This window comes from Rosa rugosa, chromosome 3 (assembly GCF_958449725.1).
Source record: "Rosa rugosa chromosome 3, drRosRugo1.1, whole genome shotgun sequence".
Classification (NCBI taxonomy): domain Eukaryota; kingdom Viridiplantae; phylum Streptophyta; class Magnoliopsida; order Rosales; family Rosaceae; genus Rosa; species Rosa rugosa.
Window position 1 is genome coordinate 3,401,645 of NC_084822.1, and position 18,147 is coordinate 3,419,791.

The following is an 18,147-nucleotide window of genomic DNA, read 5'->3' on the forward strand; positions in this document are numbered from 1 at the left end:
GTTGGACATATTTGATTTGTCCATTGAATTGATCTAATTCGGTTACCAAACGATCATCAATTAGTAATTAGATCAATTCAATGGACAAACTGAATATGTCCAACAAGAACCATTCGTGTTTATAATTAATAAATTACGATTTTGAATATCCAAACGATCATCAATTTAACTGAAAATTTACATAAGTAATCTACTAATACGGACCTAAAAACTGAATGGCACAAACGCTGATATGTAATCTAAAAATTGGTCTAAAAGATGATTAACTCTAGAGCGCTCCTTTATAATTATAAATATGAATTTATAAGAATATTTTTCATCTTAGTATTTACTAGAAAGGTTGGCCGCGCTTTGCTGCGGTTTTGGAACTAACACAACGTTAAGTACTAAATTCAAAAGCATAGAAAATATAGTTGAAATGATCATTGTATTAACAAAAGATTTAGTCTGTTCTATGATCATGTTCTGGTATCCCCCCCCCCTCTGCCTGCCTTGCTTCTCGGATGACCTCCACCCCTGCCTCCCTTGCTGTGCATTTGAGCTCCATTCCTGCCCTCCGTGCTGTGCATTTGAGCTCCAACCTTCCTCGCTCTCCTCAACCATTCCACTCTGCCACTCTGCATATGATGAGATTCCCTCTGAACTGGTTTCGGCCATGTCTCTCTTGCTCCCAGCATTTGGATTCTCCCCCTTGATAAGTAGTCTCAGAACCCTTGTTCACATCAAACAATAAACTAATTAGTTTTATACTAATAAATCATCAGTACATAAGTAATTGGTGGCCTCTGAAGATAACCTTTTTTTTTTTTTTTTGAAAGCGAAGATAACCATTTTATTCAATACATCGAGAATTTTACTTGTATATTTTCAGATAAAATCCTACCTGCTCCATCTCTTTTGGAACGTTTAACTGCAGAATGAATAACAGTAAGCATATTATAGGCGACATGACATATCTACCTTGGGCCTATTTGCTTCAGCTGCTTTCTTGGCCTCAGCTTTCTCACCAGTCACCACAGCAGCATCTTTAGCAGCACTCAAAAGGCTTGGGCACAATATCCACAGCTTTATGACCAGCATACCCTGCTGCTCCGGCAACTACTCTTGCAGCTGCTTTGGTTCCCTCCACTGCTGCCTCAGTTGCGTAGTGCGCTGCAGTCCAACCTACCACAGTGGCCTTGTCCTTCAAATTCACCGCAACATGACCAACATAATGCAGAGTGGTCTTACCTGCAAACATGGCCATGTCTCTAGTCTTCTCTGCTAATGGCACCGTGTACTCCACCATTTTCTTCCCTGCACTTGATAAGAGTATTTTTTGCTGCATATAGTACAGAAAAAATGAATGAAGATGTTGACAAAACTGAAAGAAAAGAAACAATAGAAACCAATTCATACTATGATTGTCCTATCCAAATTCACATGGAAAATGATATCTGACTTCGTTAAATTGCAGGCATAGAAACAATCTCGCTCGCATTATTTTGTTACTCATTACACTAATAAAAATGAATTTTATACCGCTCTTTCTTTCATCTGATGTCTTCACAATCTCAATAGATGTTCCTGTCATTTATTGCCAGTATGATACCCTCAAACTATTTGGGAATTTAAAGCCTCAGTAATGCAGCTTTTACTTGCCCAAAACATAATATAAAATGTCAATAATCTCTTTAGGTGCAAAGAAAACACAACAGAAAATAAAAATTGCATTTCAGATTAACTGAGCATTTCAAATTAACTGAACAAATTCTGCATAGATACAGAACATTTAAAATCTTTTTACATCATGCTAACACCAAAGTATAATCAAAACATTAACTGCTAACGCTCCAAAACTTTTAGTCATTATCGCAAGTGAGTGATTACTCAAGCATAAATATATTCCTCGCAAGCCACCATGCAGCAAACTCTACAAACCAATGATTGAGCGAAGCGAAGTAAAGTAGGTTATAAAAGTTGCACCAAGTTTACTAAACACCATTTAAATTAGAAAGGCAAGTTTTTCATGGTGTCAAGTACTTTCACTAATGCATAATGCAGCTATATGCAGTCTATGCATCTGTACCATTAAGAAGGATCTGTTTAAGGATATCTCTATTTGTGTTTGGCACAAACTCTAGGTTACTTGACCTAGTGGTAATAGGATTTAATTAGAAGGATCTAGAATCCTAATCAATGTAGAATTACTTTCCTTGTATGATTGAGATTCTATGCATTATAAACCTCTATATAAAGAGGCCCCTATTATCAATGAGAACACACAGCAAATTCTTCTCAATTTCAGTTTTTCTACAACACGTTATCAGCACGAAGCCCTAACCCTGAAAACCCTAATTTCGTAACCTTCAAAATCCTGAAACCACCGCCCCACATATCGAAGCCCTATTCCCAAGGAGCCCAAAACCGGCGGCGGAACCACCGGAACCGGCCGGAAACCCCCTGAACCGGCCGTCGGAAAAATCGGACCGGCCCCTGCCTTGTGCCTGCCCTGTGCCTGCCTTGTGCCTGCCCCTGCGAGCCCTGCCGAGCAGCTGCCGAGACCTGCCGAGCCCTGTGCCTGCATCTGCCGAGACATCTGCCGAGACCTGCCGAGAGCTGCCGAGACACCTGCCGAGACCTGTGCCTGCCCCTGTCGACATCTGCCGAAAGCTCCGCATAGCACCTGCCGACACCTGCCGACACCTGCCGAGCACCTGCCGAGCACCTGCCTACCAGCCCTGCACAGCCCCTGCACAGCCTCCTGCACAACCCCTGCAGCAACCCTGCCTAGCTCCGGCCACCACCTCCGGCCACCAATTTCCGGCCATTTTTCCGGCCACCTCCGGCAACCTTTTTCCGGCCACCTCCGTCAAGTTTTCCGGCTATTTTTCAAGGTAAACTTTTCTAAAAGTTCCCGTTTTTGAAGTTTTTCAATTTCTTCTTCTTTTTCTCGGGGACTTCCAACATCCCTTGTTCTACCCCCCTTTCTTCTTCATAGGGGAGACCAAAAGCCGAACTGTGGGGGTTCGTGCTCACTCCAAGCTTAGAGCTTGTAGAGTCCTCCAAACTTAGAGTTTGTTGAGAAGAAAACGATCGACCACTTACATCGTCGTTTCAATCTAATCCAAATAACCCCTATTGGAATCGGATTTTCTTGGAAGCGACAACGCTCAGAAAATCCCTAATTTCTTGGAAGCGACTACGCTCAGAAATTTTATAGTTTTTCGTGGTAGCCTTTTTCGCTCCGAAACTAACCCTATTTTCTTGTTGTTTTTCAGGATGAGTAACCTGAACAAGTTGAGCTTCGCTCCACTAGAGACAACAGGCGCAGGATACCACAAGTGGGTCCGTGATGTGCGCCAGCATCTTAAGGCTGATGGGATCCTGAGTACGATCCAAGAGCCAAGTCAGGACGTGCGTACTCCTCAACAAGCTGCTGCTTTTGAAGCAAATAGAGCTACGAGAGAGGCGAATGAAGCCAAAGCCATCATTCTCATGACAAGGCACATGAATGACGCGCTCCAAAATGAGTACCTCAATGAGGAAGACCCAAGAAGACTATGGGTAGAACTCGAGCACCGTTTTGGCAACGTCCGTGATTCCCTGCTTCCAGACTTAGAAGTGAGATGGTCTAGCCTCCGCTTCTGTGATTTCAAGTCTGTACTTGACTACAATTCAGAAGCACTTCGTATCAAGTCTATGATGGAATTCTGTGGACAGAACATCACTGATACGATGTTGATCGAGAAAACTCTCTCCACCTTCCCCGTCTCTGCATTGATGATAGCCAAAAACTATCGGATTGATGTCAATGCCAGACGCATCACAAGATTTCATGAGCTAATTGGTGCCTTGAACGTAGCTGAAAAGCACGACAACATACTTGTGAAGAACTATAACTCCAGACCCGTGGGAACCAAGTCAATTCCGGAGTCTAATTATAGTCGCGCCTCCAAGGGAGGACGCAAGGAGCGAAACCCTAAGAGTAGGGATAATTCTGGACGTTCTGGTCCATATTCTCGCCCTAAAGAGGAAGGAAATCGCCAAGATAGGCGTGCACGGAACCGTGGAGGTAAACGTGTGAAGAGAGAGAGAGGCCAAGCCTCTGGTTATGGTGGTAACGCCACCAAAGGCAATAACCGCCAACAAAACGCTCCCAGAGCGCCTCGATCAAGGGAACCTGACCATAATGATGCTTGTCTCAGATGTGGATCAAGTGGACATTGGGCAAAGAAGTGTACTGCATCCCAGAACGTTGCAAACGCATACAAGTTGTATCGTGAAGCAAGGGAGGCAAATTACATGGAACAAGAAGATCAAGATGGAGATCTCGATCTAAGGGTGGAAGACTACAAGGATCAAGACCCAGAAACTGGCGATTTTGATTAAGTCTTTTTATTTCCAAGAGATGTAGGCAATTGCCATATTATTTTTATAGTAGATGCCAATGCTATTAGTCTTTCTTCAAAGTAGGCGTACTCAATGTGAGTGTGATGTCTAGGACGGTTTTGAGATAAGTGGTACTTAAGTGAGCCTCGCTCCACCGACATCTCTCTACTCACCTGGTCACATTTACATTGGAATTACCGAAAGGAGTTAGACGACTACCATTGTTTTGCATTAACTAGTTTATTGGATTAGATTTTCTTTGGTTAAAGAAACGATGATGTAATTCCGTTAGGCTTATTAATAAAAGTTGAGTTCTTTTCTTTATGACTCCTTTTTAATTACGAGCTTTTCTTTTAGGAATGGATGAACTTCAATGTCTTGCGGATAGTGCGACTACGCACACCATTCTACGACATAGGCAATTATTCTTGGAGATGTTGCCTACATATTCATCTGTGACTACGATGGCTGGGCCATCAGGTTTAGTTCAAGGACATGGAATGGCCCAATTCCTTTTGCCTAATGGCACCTTGATTAAAGTCACTGAAGCTCTCTACGCTCCTAAGGCAAATCGAACCTTATTGAGCTTTAAAGATATTAGAGCCAACGGATTCCATGCGGAAACGCATAGTGAGAACGGAATAGAATTCCTTTGCATTACCTCTAATGATTGCGGAAGAAAGCGCATCTTAGAGAAGCTTATGTGTCAATCTAGTGGACTTTATGTCACTACAATTCGACCAATTGAATCCCACAATGTCATAAGAGAAGATCTCTTGGATTCAGACACATATTGGCTTTGGCATGACCGACTAGGACATCCTGGTCGTGATATGATGCTCCGTATACTAAAGACTTCACACGGACATCCATTCTTCAGAGTGAGAAGAAGCAAGAATCGAAAATTGATTCCAGGACTTAGCAAGACTGCAACAATTGCAGCATCTGGTGCTGCAGCCGTCTTGGGGCGCCATAGGGCCGCCCAAGTCCTATGTGATGACGCCATTAATGGCGCCAACCATGAGCATGACGCCATGGTTGTTCCTCCTAGTGGCCATGACGCCACACACACCAATTTCCATGGCTCTAACGCCATAATGGGAGATGTAGTCACACACTTTGCTTCTAATAGCGCTACAGACGCTCAGACCCAACCAAAATCTTCATTGGTTGCTTCTAAGGCCCCTCGCTCTTTCTGCAAAGCCTGTTCCTTCCGGAAATTAGGACCGAGACCGTCCTACGCAAAGGATCCCAAAATACTCATTCCGTTCTTACAGAGAATCCAAGGGGATATCTGTGGACCCATTCAACCACCATGCGGACCTTTTAAATACTTTATGGTTTTGGTTGATGCGTCGACACGCTGGTCACATGTCGCGCTACTGTCCACTCGAAATGCTGCTTATGCTAAACTCCTCGCCCAGATTATCCGTCTACGGGCTCACTACCCTGACCATCCTATTAAGTCAATTCGACTTGATAATGCTGGGGAGTTTACATCGAAAACATTCGATGACTATTGCATGTCACTGGGGATTGATGTAGAGCATCCAGTTCCCCATGTTCATACCCAAAATGGTCTCGCAGAAGCCGCGATCAAACGACTACAGATGATCGCACGGACATTGGTTATGCGCACCAATCTCCCTGTTTCTGCTTGGGGATATGCAATATTGCATGCAGCGACGCTAATTCGTCTACGACCCACTGCCACCCAATCTTACTCTGCGTTACAGCTAGTGACTGGGTACGAGCCCGATATCTCGCACTTACGCATTTTTGGGTGTGCCATTTATGTGCCTATTACGCCGCCACAGCGTACTAAGATGGGTCCACAACGACGAATGGGCATTTATGTTGGATATGAATCTCCAACGATCGTCCGCTACCTTGAACCCTTGACAGGCGATCTCTTTACCGCTAGATTTGCGGATTGTCACTTTGATGAGACAGTCTTCCCATCGTTAGGGGGAGATAAGAACACATCTGTTCAACAGGAACGACAGGAATTGTCGTGGTCTGTCCCCACTATGTCTCATCTCGATCCCCGTACCGCACAGTCCGAACTTGAAGTGCGAAGAATAATCGAGCTCCAGAACGTAGCAGACACTCTGCCTGATGCGTTTTCTGATGTTGCCAAAGTGACGAGATCACATATACCTGCTGCAAACGTGCCTGCAAGGATCGATGTCCCAAATACTGGACATCATGCCTCTCCTGTGACACCAGGAGATGGCGCCATTGCCCAACATGGCAATGATGTGGCATCTATGGCCGCAGGTCCCGCAAGAAAGCGCGGTAGACCGATTGGTTCGAAGGATACTCGCCCTAGAAAGAGAGCGAATGAGGCACAAACAAATCCTTTGATCATCGATACTCAAAATCCGTCCCATGAGAATGTTCCGGATTATGGTTATGTCCAAGAGACATCATTGGGGGACGCCTCAATGTCAGAACCTATCCCTGAGAACGTAGAGATCTCTGTTAATTACACTAGTGTACATGGGACGTGGGAAAGAAACTCCGTCATCATTGATGATGTATTCGCGTATTCAGTGGCGCGTGAGATTATTGAGACCGATGACATCGAACCACGCTCCGTTGATGAATGCCAACGTAGAGCTGATTGGCCAAAGTGGAAAGATGCGATCCAGGCAGAACTTGATTCTCTAGCGAAAAGAAAGGTATTCGGACCGGTTGTGCCAATACCGCCCAACACCAAACGAGTTGGTCACAAATGGGTATTCGTTAGAAAGCGTAATGAGAAAAACGAGATTGTAAGGTACAAAGCTCGCCTTGTGGCGCAAGGTTTCTCACAACGCCCTGGAATCGACTACGAGGAGACCTATTCTCCCGTAATGGACGTCATAACGTTCAGCTACCTTGTCAGTTTGGTAGTTTCCGAAAAACTGAACATGCAGCTTATGGATGTGGTTACTGCGTATCTATATGGGGATCTAGATACAGAGATATACATGAAGATTCCAGACGGAATTCAGTTACCCAAATCAAGTGGCTCTAAACCACGGAGCGCGTTTACAATTAGATTGAAACGCTCACTATATGGATTGAAACAATCCGGACGGATGTGGTATAACCGTCTAAGTGACTACTTGATTGGAAAGGGATATGTCAACAATGAACTATGCCCATGTGTGTTCATAAAGAGGACAAGTTCCGGATTTGCAATAGTAGCGGTTTATGTCGATGACATGAACATAATTGGCACCCTTAAAGAGTTAAGGGAAACCGCTGAACACTTGAAATCCGAGTTTGAGATGAAAGATCTTGGGAAAACACGGTTTTGCCTCGGTTTAGAACTTGAGCACCGTAGAGATGGTATCCTGATTCATCAATCAGCTTATACCCAAAAGATGCTTAGGCGTTTCAACACTGATAAGATTAAGCCTTCAAGCACCCCAATGGTCGTCCGTAGTCTTGATCCAAAGAAGGATCAATTTCGTCCAAAAGATGACGATGAAGAAGTGCTAGAGGCAGAGGTGCCCTACCTAAGTGCAATAGGCGCATTATTGTACTTAGCTCAATGCACAAGACCGGATATCTCATTCGCTGTGAACTTGCTAGCTAGATATAGCTCTGCGCCTACACGACGCCATTGGACTGGTGTTAAAGATATCTTTCGATACCTAAGTGGTACGATCGATATGGGCTTGTTCTATCCCTACAGAGAGAAGATGGATTCGGACCCATCAAGTGCCAGGGACGCCACACATGGTGGACTGCGTCCCCTATCCCCATCCCAAAACGATATAAGTGTTTTGGAAGGTTTTGCTGATGCTGGGTACCTCTCTGACCCACACAAAGGTCGCTCCCAAACTGGTTATGTTTTCACCATGGGAAAGACCGCGATATCTTGGAGGTCTACAAAACAGACCTTAGTCGCTACTTCTTCGAATCATGCAGAGATTATTGCTCTTCACGAAGCAGTTCGTGAATGTATATGGCTTCGATCCATAGTTACGCATATTCGAAGCAATTGTGGTTTGAAGTCTACCACAGATGAGCCAACGAGCATTTATGAGGATAATGTTGCTTGCATTGAACAAATGAAGCAAGGCTACATCAAAGGCGACAACACCAAGCATATATCGCCCAAATTCTTCTACAATCAGCAACAACAGAAACTCCTCAAGATCAAAGTGAACCAGGTTCGATCTGAGGACAATGAGGCAGACTTGTTTACTAAGTCATTGCCCAAATCCACGTTCGAGAAACATGTGGCAAGAATTGGCTTGCGGAAATTATCTGAACTCCCATGATCGTAGTCATCAGGGGGAGGCGCAGACATCAGGGGGAGATGTCTACATGTTCACCTCGAAACGTGAAGGGTGTGTTGTGCTCTTTTTCCCCTTCGACCGAGGTTGTTTTTGTCCCACTGGGTTTTTGTTACTCGGCAAGGTTTTTAATGAGGCAACGAGAGAAGCACCGCGTTTGGACAACACAAGGGGGAGTGTTTAAGGATATCTCTATTTGTGTTTGGCCCAAACTCTAGGTTACTTGACCTAGTGGTAATAGGATTTAATTAGAAGGATCTAGAATCCTAATCAATGTAGAATTACTTTCCTTGTATGATTGAGATTCTATGCATTGTAAACCTCTATATAAAGAGGCCCCTATTATCAATGAGAACACACAGCAAATTCTTCTCAATTTCAGTTTCTCTACAACAAGATCAAAATTAAAGAAATAAATGGAAGGGGTATATACCTGAACCATCATCATTTTAGTATAATTCATGCGCACACATTCTCATCTGCCACTATTTTTTATTATGTGTAGGATCTCTAACTATATCTACTGTTCTGCTTGAAATGTTACCATGTAGTAAACTACTCTATGCATTCATATCATCTCTAGTTGTTTGTGATATACGGCCAACTAATAATATGGATAATAAAGCAGCAGACTTACATCAATTATAAGAGACCAACCCTTCAGTCCAGTCCAAACTTCACACGGTTCTTTGCCTCATAAACAATATCCCTTGACTTAGTTCCAGCAGGCACTGGAATGATTATATTAACCTCCTGCAGACTTTGGGTCCATGAGTATTTCTCCATATCAAGCCCATTCCCTTTGTTTGGAACTGCACATAAATAATCAGAGTTATAAAATCAAGAATATATAACTATACTCTGTGTACTTGGGGCAGCAAACACAATTAGCATTTGTATGAGAAACAGAATAAAATGCCTACAAATATACTGTGCTTCATCATTCCAATGCCACAACAATCACATCCCCCCCCCCCCAAGCATTTGGTTCAAAATCGCCAATTTCTTACAGACCCCCAAATATGCCACAGAACAACAATTTCAAAAACTTCAACACAAATCACCCTAACACATTGAATTTTCAACATATCAGTCTCTACATCCTAACACATTTCCTAAAATCCAAATATATGAAACAATCACATCGCAAAACCACAACTCATCTGCTAAGATTCCAAGTTCAAAACTCTCCACTCTATATAAACACATTGTTCTTCACCAAAATTTCCAACCAATTCTAGAGTTCATACATTTCATCCCATTATCTTCCACACTATACAAACACATTGTTCTTCAGTAAAATTCCAAATGAACATTTCAATTTACACACCTTATTCCTAATTCCCCAGCAATCATTCAAAATCACAACATCATATAACTAAACGCAACAAAAAGTTTATATCTTCGAAATCAAAAAGCTCAAACAGCTCATGATCTATACCTCTCTTTCCACTCTCCTCCTCCTCCTCCTTGTCCTTCTTCTCCTCCACCACCTTGCGCTCCGCCTTGGCCTCCTCCTTGGCCTTGGCCTCCGCCCACCTCTTCTTCTCCTCCTCCTCCGCCGCCCGCCTCTTCTTCCTCTCCTTCTCCCTCACCGCCTTGAATATCGCCACCAGATCCCTCTCTGCCGTCGGCCATCATATTCCTCAACTGGTCGATCCAATCACTAAACCGGGGGGAAAAAAAAAACACCAGTAAATAGTGAATTTATCAAAGAAAAACCATAATAACTGGCATATAAACAATGATCAGATAGCCAAAGATTGAAACTTTTCTTACCTGTGTATCATATCCCCGCATTTCTAGTCCAAATCAACAATTACAAATTCTGGGTAACCTGGAAATCCCGAGAACTTAAAATCAAACCTTAAAAATCAATAATCTCCATCGATTCTATAAATTTCAAACAAAACGCCCAAATTTTCTAATCAAAAGAATGAACCAAATCCAAGTTCACAAATCAAAACCAAAAAATCGACCTCTCAATCCTCCTTACACGATTGTAGAAAAAGAAGCAATCCACTGATTATAGAAATCCAGACAACACTCGCAATTTAGATTAGACGGCTCTAGAAAAAAGAAGAAGCAACCCACTCTCTCAATTTAGACTGAAGACATGCAAAATCAGAACCAATTAAATTCCAATCGAGAAATACACCTGCTCTCTCTCTCTCTCTCTCTCTCTCTCTCTCTCTCTCTCTCTCTCTCTCTCTCTCTCTCTCTCTCTCTCTCTCTCTCTCTCTCTCTCTCTCTCTCTCTCTCTCTCTCTCTCTCTCTCTCTCTCTCTCTCTCTCACTTGGCGCAAAGCGAAGATGCACACCTGCACACTCTCGATCCTTCTTGACATGCCTGGCTCTCTCGATCTTTCTTCACCTCTCTCTCCGTGGAGCAAGCAAACAGAGCCACGTGGAAACCAAACCACCCAGAGTGCAAAAAAAAAATGGCAAACTGTAATTGGGAGAAAAGATCAGGGGCAAAACCATCACTCCATTTTAGTCCCTTATGAACAGTATCTCTCTTTTAGTATATAGTAAAATAGCATTATGGACAGTGGCGGATGCAGAAATTTACATACGTGGAGGCAAAAAAAAAAAAAGTTGAACAAACAAATATAAAAAATTACAATGAAATTTTTCAATCTTTCGATATTGATAATATTTTCAATGAATACATACCCTAACAAATAAAATGACTTTGTTAGGATTGCGATATTGATACTATGGCTTATGATAAATGTGTGGATAAAATTGGTTCTTTACAACAAAATTTTGTTATTCACTTGAGTAACTATGGTTTATCAATTCAAGAACTCAAAAAAAAACGCAACCTTGTTATATTGTTAACCGATGTATTGATACCCTTGCTAAAAGAGAGCAACCATGAATAACTCTCTCTTGATTCAAATAGAGAAGAAGCTTCAACTATGGAGTAGCTATGTCACCAACAAGTAGAGGAAGGCTCTATGAGTATTCTGGGATGGTTTTCAATTTGTTTCTCGTCTTCTAATCATCCATGACGGCTGCCCTTTTCAAAGACATATATACATATGTCCTACATATGTACAATTAACCTTCCACATGCAGCTCCCACTGTCTTCCACAAAGGGAAACCAACATGGGCCAAGCCCATCAAGTAAAGCCCACAAACAACAACTAAGAATACCCAAAAAATGACACCGAGTTTACACAGGAAGCAACAGATCGATCTGCAGGAAGATTTCCTTTTCTCCTTTTCTATGTGGTTAGAGAGAGCGCTCCTTTTCTTCTTCTCTACTTGTATCTTTTCTCCGTTTCTATTTGAGTAGAGGGAGTTCTCCTTTTCTTTCGGTGTTTCTTCTCTACTCGTATCTTTTGACAACTGAAAAGTCTGAGATGTGACTGAACATTGCAGCACTGTTTCCATAAATTCTTCCATATTTTCATGGGATACAATTTGATACCCACAACTCTGCACCCTTATGTTCTTGCTGTTACTATAAAACTTGGCTTTGATGATGGAAGTGTAATCATTTGACACAAGATGTGAAAGTGACCCACGTGATGCATAAAACATACCCACGAAACCACGAACCTTCAAACTAATAAGAGATTCACTGATGCGTCCACTTATTGCGAAACCCTGATAGCCAGTTCCCAATCTACAGCCTATGTCAGGCTTTTCAGCATCCAAATTGTCAAGGACTGTGAAAACAGCACATGCAGCTATTCCATTCCACACATTCATAGGATTTAGCGGGAAGGCTGCCGAGGAACTGTTCACACTGCAGAACCATTCTGGAATTCCATATTGAGGAAAAGTTCCTCTATAAAACACCGAGTGCTGACCAGAATATTTCTATTAAATAAAAAGAAATTGGAATTAGATTTGTGACCATGAGAGAGAGAGAGAGAGACAGACAGACAGACAGACCTGAAGGATTTCTCCTAACAGAGACGAGGTCTGGCGATGAAAGACTCTGCCTTTAATAAGGTAGAACTTGGATGCCGCAAAATTTACCCCCTGAATAAAGAAAATATGACGTGCGACAAGAATGATCAAGAAGAGATAAGTGAGTACTAATGGTTGGGTAAACTATGAAGCATTTGATGTCAAATGAAAATATATATGATAGAGAAAGACCTCATAGCATTTTAAATCTGAAGGCAGCGAGCTAAGATGTTCTCTCAACGAAATGCTCGAGTCAATTTTGCAGCTACCATCCTCAGCCAACAAACTTACAGAGGAACTGTTATTCTGCATAAATCTTGAAGTACGAGTCGCATTTTTTATTGCATGGATAAACTCTATATAATCTCTTTTTTCGTAGAGTAGACGGGCACCACTCATTTTAGCCTCGACGTATGGGCTATCAATTGTAGTGTTAGCCTGGATGCTACTGCACTGATTGAAGGCATTCAACCTTGCTGAAAACCACAGATGCGGTATTATTATCCAATATCCAAGTGACCCAGTCAATTGGAAACCTTTAGCATTTACCTCGTGGTATAGAGTTTGTTTGTAACCGGGACCTTCCATGGTATCAAAACAACAGTCAAACTTGTGCATCACTTTGAAATCAGAACTGGTATCAAAATTCTCATCAACTTCCAAACCAACATAGAAGGCACATCCTCTCCATAGCCTACTGTTATAAATTAGGCCCTTTCGAAGCGGGATTGTTATAGAAAAGTTTCTGCTCCAATTGTTGAACCAATTTGGTATTCCATGAGTTCCAATTGATAAACCATATGCCGTTCTCACCGGTAGACTTATATCAACCTGTACCTGCTTAAAAAAACCCGGGGGAATGAGTGTGAAAAAAACTGCAACTTACTTTAAGATTGGCCAGTATAAAGGACTTAGGAGAGAAATATTTAAACAGAAAGGTATACCTCATTAACCTCATGATATATGTTCAGCCATGCTGCAAATTGTGAATTCCTAATATTAATGGAACATATGGTTGATGTTGTGAGCTTATTAATCCAAACAGTTTTTTCACTTGAATAAAATACATCATACTGATCAGAATCACTTTTAAGTGACATGCAACCAGCTGCCCCAACCAACTTTATACTCGATGGAAGCTTTGGCAATGACTGCAACCGGATACAACCATCCAACTCAAGTTTTATGAGCTTAGAAAGTCGGCAAATACTTTCAGGTATGCTTGTAAAATTGTTTCCCCGTAACTTCAACTCCATCAATGATGACATGCGGTCCAAATCATTAGGGAGGGCACCATCAATCAGATTGCAGTAACTTAAATTCAATGACATTAAAGAGCTAAAACCAGACAATGAAGCAGGTAACAAGAAGTTCGGTCCAGGGCATACTTCTGGAAGACAGGGAAAGAGCAGTGATGTAGAAACTTGACCACTGCACCAGGAGCAGGATAACTTTTTGAGGTTTCTGAGGTACACAATGGATGATGGCATTTGCCTTATAGCAGTTCCACTTATATCCAACTCTTCAAGACATTCCACATTCCCAATGTTCTCGGGAATTTCAATAAGATTAGAGCAGCCTGACAGAATGATTGTTTTAAGCCTTGGCAAACTTGAAATGACACTAGGAATTCTCAAAATATTTTTGCAATGAGCCATATCCAACAATGTAAGACCAGTCAGATGTTCAATTGACACTGGTAGTTCCTCTATAGCACTCCCATCTAAATAAATTTTAGACAAGCATTTCATATCTCCCACAATCTCTGGAAATCTCTTGAGTCGTGCACAGCCCGAAAGATTGAAAATTTCGAGAGATTTCAAACTGATGTCCCATGAAGTGATCTGAAGCCTTTCACAGTTTTTCATATTCAATAATCTAAGGTGTATGAGATTGCTAATGGATGGATGAACCTTAGATAATTTTGTGCAACCTTCAAGATTCAGCCTCTCAAGATTTGGGACACCCGTGAAGTCTGGTGTCTCAATCAAATTTTCAGAGTCCATCAAATCAATTGATTTTAACATATCTAAACACTGTGTAAAAAGAAAAACAAATGGAAAAACTATAAGCTCTTATAGTCTTATGAAGTCAATTTACTAAAACCCACAAAATATATACACGAAAGAAATTGTTACCTTGAATCCCTTCCATAGATGTTTGATATGGCTGCCAAACAGGTTGAGTTGAACAAGCTTCTCCGATGGGAAATCTGTTGGCAACAACTTTGAAGGATATCCATGCCATTCGAGAACTCTTAACTCAGTAGATAGATAATTGAGGCCCAACGGAAGGAGCACATTAGACATTTTAAGAAATCTCAATTTTTTCATGTTTGACAAGGCATCACATTTCAATTGCTCCTTCTGTTCTTGAGGCAAGGTAAGGACTATCCCTTGAACTGCATCTGATCCCTATTTACACATAATAATCATAAAAAATATTACAAACTGTTAAGTAGTGTAGGTAAAATAAAAATTGGGAACTGGCACGTAATGATATTTAAATAAAACTGAAGATATAAAAAATGAAGACTCTTTAACATTTAGCTTCATGTATATTCCAATAAAACCATCTAGACTTACCTTATGATACTTCAGTAAATCAAGCACATCATCGGGTTGCCATAATCTACTACGATTCCCAGGTTCATTGAGAGATTCCCCACGAACAAGTTCCCAACCCATTTCCTGAAGCAAATCATGCATCCACAATTTACTCCCTACCATACTGATGAGGGATTTTCGAATGAGATTACTTATACCAATGATTGGGTCAAAACCAAAACCCTCCAACAATATTGTCACCTCATCTCTCTCCTGTCCTTTGAAGAAACATGCAATATCTAAAAATATTTGCTGCTCCTTCTCATGCAATCCATCAAAACTGATTCTAAGTGCAGACATGATATCTTTGTCAAGATGTTCTTGTATTCTACTAAAGGCACTTCCCCATTCGTGAAGGCTGTGACCACACAAGAAAGAACCCAAAACTTCAATAGCTAAGGGAAGGCCCTTACTATAATTTACAAAGCTATGGGATAACTCCATATAATCTTTTGGGGGATGATCATTCTTGAAGGCTTTCCAACTGAAAAGCTTAAGGGCATCATCACTTTTCAATTCCTTGACCTTGTAACATCTATCCACATGATGAGCAATCAACAATTGACTGTCCCTGGTTGTTATAATGATCCTACTCCCTCGACCAAACCAATTGTTGCTTCCAGCTAATGCTTGCAATTGTTCTAACTTATCTACATCATCAAGAATGATGAGAACCTTTTTACGACGAAATCTATGCCTCACCTCACTGTCATGCACATCCATCTTTTTTAAGACATTGCGAAGGAGATCTTTTGTTAATGCAACAATACCGTCTCGTCTAGAAATCTCTCTAACATTTCTCAGAAAGCATTTATCTTGAAACTGATCAGAGATTTTATCATAAAAAGCTTGTGCAAGAGTTGTCTTGCCAACCCCACCCATTCCCCATATACCTATAAAGACAACATCATTCCCTTGATCTGTAGCTGAATACTTCATTATTTCCTCAACAGCAAAGTCAATTCCCACAAGTCCAAGATCATCCGAATGAGGCTGTTGGACTGTACCTCTCAACTCATTTACTATCTTTCCCATAATCTCTCGGATAAACTTTGATTCATACCTGCAGGCAAAAAAAAGGGGGAGGCATTGGCTTGTAACTAACTATCATCGGATTTATTATTTATCTAATCGTCATCAATTAGTAAATGCTACGTACCTATCCTGTAAATGAAATCCAGATAGATTGGCCACTCGAGTCAAAGCAGCTCTCCACTTTTGCACCTTGTGTTTCTCCAAGTCATCCTTAGAGCGCCTTTCATGTTCAATAAAGACTTGTCGAAACCATCCAGTCTGTTTCCTCACCTCGCGCGGATCTACATCATAGAAAATTGGAAACACTACCTGCCCTCTATCCTCCATGCACTCAACAATTGTAGTGAGTTCATCCAAACACCACTTCGAAGAAGCATAGTTTCTTGAGATAACAACAAGCGCGATTCTTGAAACTTGTATTGCTTCCAGGAGATTTGATGAAATGGGTTGTCCTCTATGAAGCTCTTCATCATCCCTAAAGACGAAAATACCTTCTTGGTCTAGAGCAGCATATAGATGATCTGCAAAGCTCTTACGAGTATCCTCACCTCGGAAACTGAGAAAAACGTCATATGTCCATTGTGTGTTTGAAGAAGAGGCAAATGAGGAGGAGGGTAATTCAGTGCCCATCATATATGTCTATTGAGCTCCCCGTTAATTTCCCAAGTAGAGGACGAAACAGGAACACACTGAAAATGAAGCAGCTATATAAAGTTCAATTCTCTATTGAATGTTTCAAAGAAAAACAAAATTTACTGATCTATAAGAAAGGAAATATATCTGCTTAGAAACATATAGCAGAAATTTTGATCATACCTACCATATCATCCTGGACAGACGATCGAACAAAGGCCAGCCGGAACCCTCTCAAGAGAAACAAACCACAAACTAAGCAAGCTTGATCAGAGCAAAACCTCTTATCATCTTCCAACAACTCGATCAACGCAGTCAACTAAAATTGGAAGTGAATTGAGTATTATATACCAAACATGCTAAAGACTGATATTCAATCCACTGAGTACAATCGGCTGATTGAGGGAGATATGAAGGGAAGTTGAGATTTTTGAGAATCTATGAGTCTGAAATTGAGAATGTACAAGAATAGAAACACTTCACCAAAAACAAACAGTGTAACACACATTACCAAAAAGAACTGTAACGCACTTTACATAACTGGCCATTCAACTCCCACAATCGGAACAAACTGACTATTTGACCAATTCACACACACAGTGAAATTACGATCCACGGCCTGACATCAATTGTGATGGTTAGGCGTTAGTTAAAATATAAAACAATTGTCACATCATAGTGATCAGTTAATAATATGTTCTGAAAAAGTAAAATTAAGGAACCACCTCTACTACAACGTACTCTTAAACCCAGACTATATTGTATGAGATCAGGTTAAATCCTCAACCATAAGCTGTTTGATAGGTTACAACAACCATTCGGGTGTCCTACAGTTGATTGTTTCATTGGTAGTTATTGAGTATACATCGGAAGAAAAAAAAAAATATTGGAAGCACAGAACAGAACAACAGTGTTGATCAGAGAAAAAGAAATGCATGCAGATGAGTACTAGGGAGTAATATATGGTGTTGAATCTTGATCTCTCCCCGTAATCGGAGTAAAAAAGGAACAGCTTTTACATATAGTTAATTCGAAGCATGCATGAGAAATTACATACCTATCATATCATATCATCCTGGAGAAACGATTGAAGAAAGGCAAGAACCCTCCTCAATAATTGATGGAGCTGGATCAATACGAAGAGAATCTGATATTTGAGAGTCTTCGGTTGGTGTTTTAATCTGAAATGGAGAAAAAGTGCGAGCGTCCACTTGACCAAATAAAAAGGAGTACAAAGAAAAAAAACATTGTCAGTGAACGCCCTCCGTCAAACAGATAAA

At 41.2% G+C, this 18,147-nt stretch overlaps 2 protein-coding genes across 17 annotated transcripts; both read right to left on the reverse strand.

Annotated features, from left to right (window-relative positions):
- Window positions 1-274: 274 nt before the first annotated feature.
- Window positions 275-10,849, reverse strand: LOC133739960 (glycine-rich cell wall structural protein 1.0-like). Of its 5 annotated transcripts, none has more exons than XR_009860931.1 (6): window positions 10,663-10,849; window positions 10,446-10,503; window positions 10,108-10,332; window positions 9,324-9,478; window positions 961-1,321; window positions 275-712 (listed from the first exon to the last, which is right to left on the reverse strand). XR_009860931.1 is itself a non-coding variant. In XM_062167787.1 (4 exons), the coding sequence occupies exons 2-4, from the start codon at window positions 10,454-10,456 to the stop codon at window positions 9,454-9,456; spliced, it is 261 nt and encodes an 86-aa protein (XP_062023771.1). In that variant the 5' UTR covers window positions 10,457-10,503; window positions 10,663-10,849; the 3' UTR covers window positions 9,324-9,453. The 5 variants fall into 5 exon arrangements, 2 of the variants coding, with proteins under 2 accessions (XP_062023771.1, XP_062023772.1); XR_009860930.1 differs by having other exon boundaries at window positions 884-1,321; window positions 9,304-9,478; XR_009860932.1 differs by lacking the exon at window positions 10,108-10,332 and having other exon boundaries at window positions 9,304-9,478.
- Window positions 10,850-11,291: 442 nt separating this feature from the next.
- On the reverse strand, window positions 11,292-18,147 carry LOC133735713 (disease resistance protein RUN1-like). 12 transcript variants are annotated; one of them, XM_062163147.1, is made up of 11 exons: window positions 17,925-18,147; window positions 17,593-17,694; window positions 17,379-17,486; window positions 17,055-17,186; window positions 16,359-16,923; window positions 15,179-16,262; window positions 14,732-15,007; window positions 13,538-14,629; window positions 12,786-13,430; window positions 12,576-12,665; window positions 11,292-12,500 (listed from the first exon to the last, which is right to left on the reverse strand). In XM_062163147.1, exons 5-11 carry the CDS (start codon window positions 16,865-16,867, stop codon window positions 11,718-11,720), a joined length of 4,479 nt encoding a protein of 1,492 aa, XP_062019131.1. In that variant the 5' UTR covers window positions 16,868-16,923; window positions 17,055-17,186; window positions 17,379-17,486; window positions 17,593-17,694; window positions 17,925-18,147; the 3' UTR covers window positions 11,292-11,717. The 12 variants fall into 12 exon arrangements, with proteins under 12 accessions (XP_062019131.1, XP_062019133.1, XP_062019130.1 ...); XM_062163149.1 differs by having other exon boundaries at window positions 16,359-16,938; XM_062163146.1 differs by having other exon boundaries at window positions 16,359-16,938; window positions 17,051-17,186.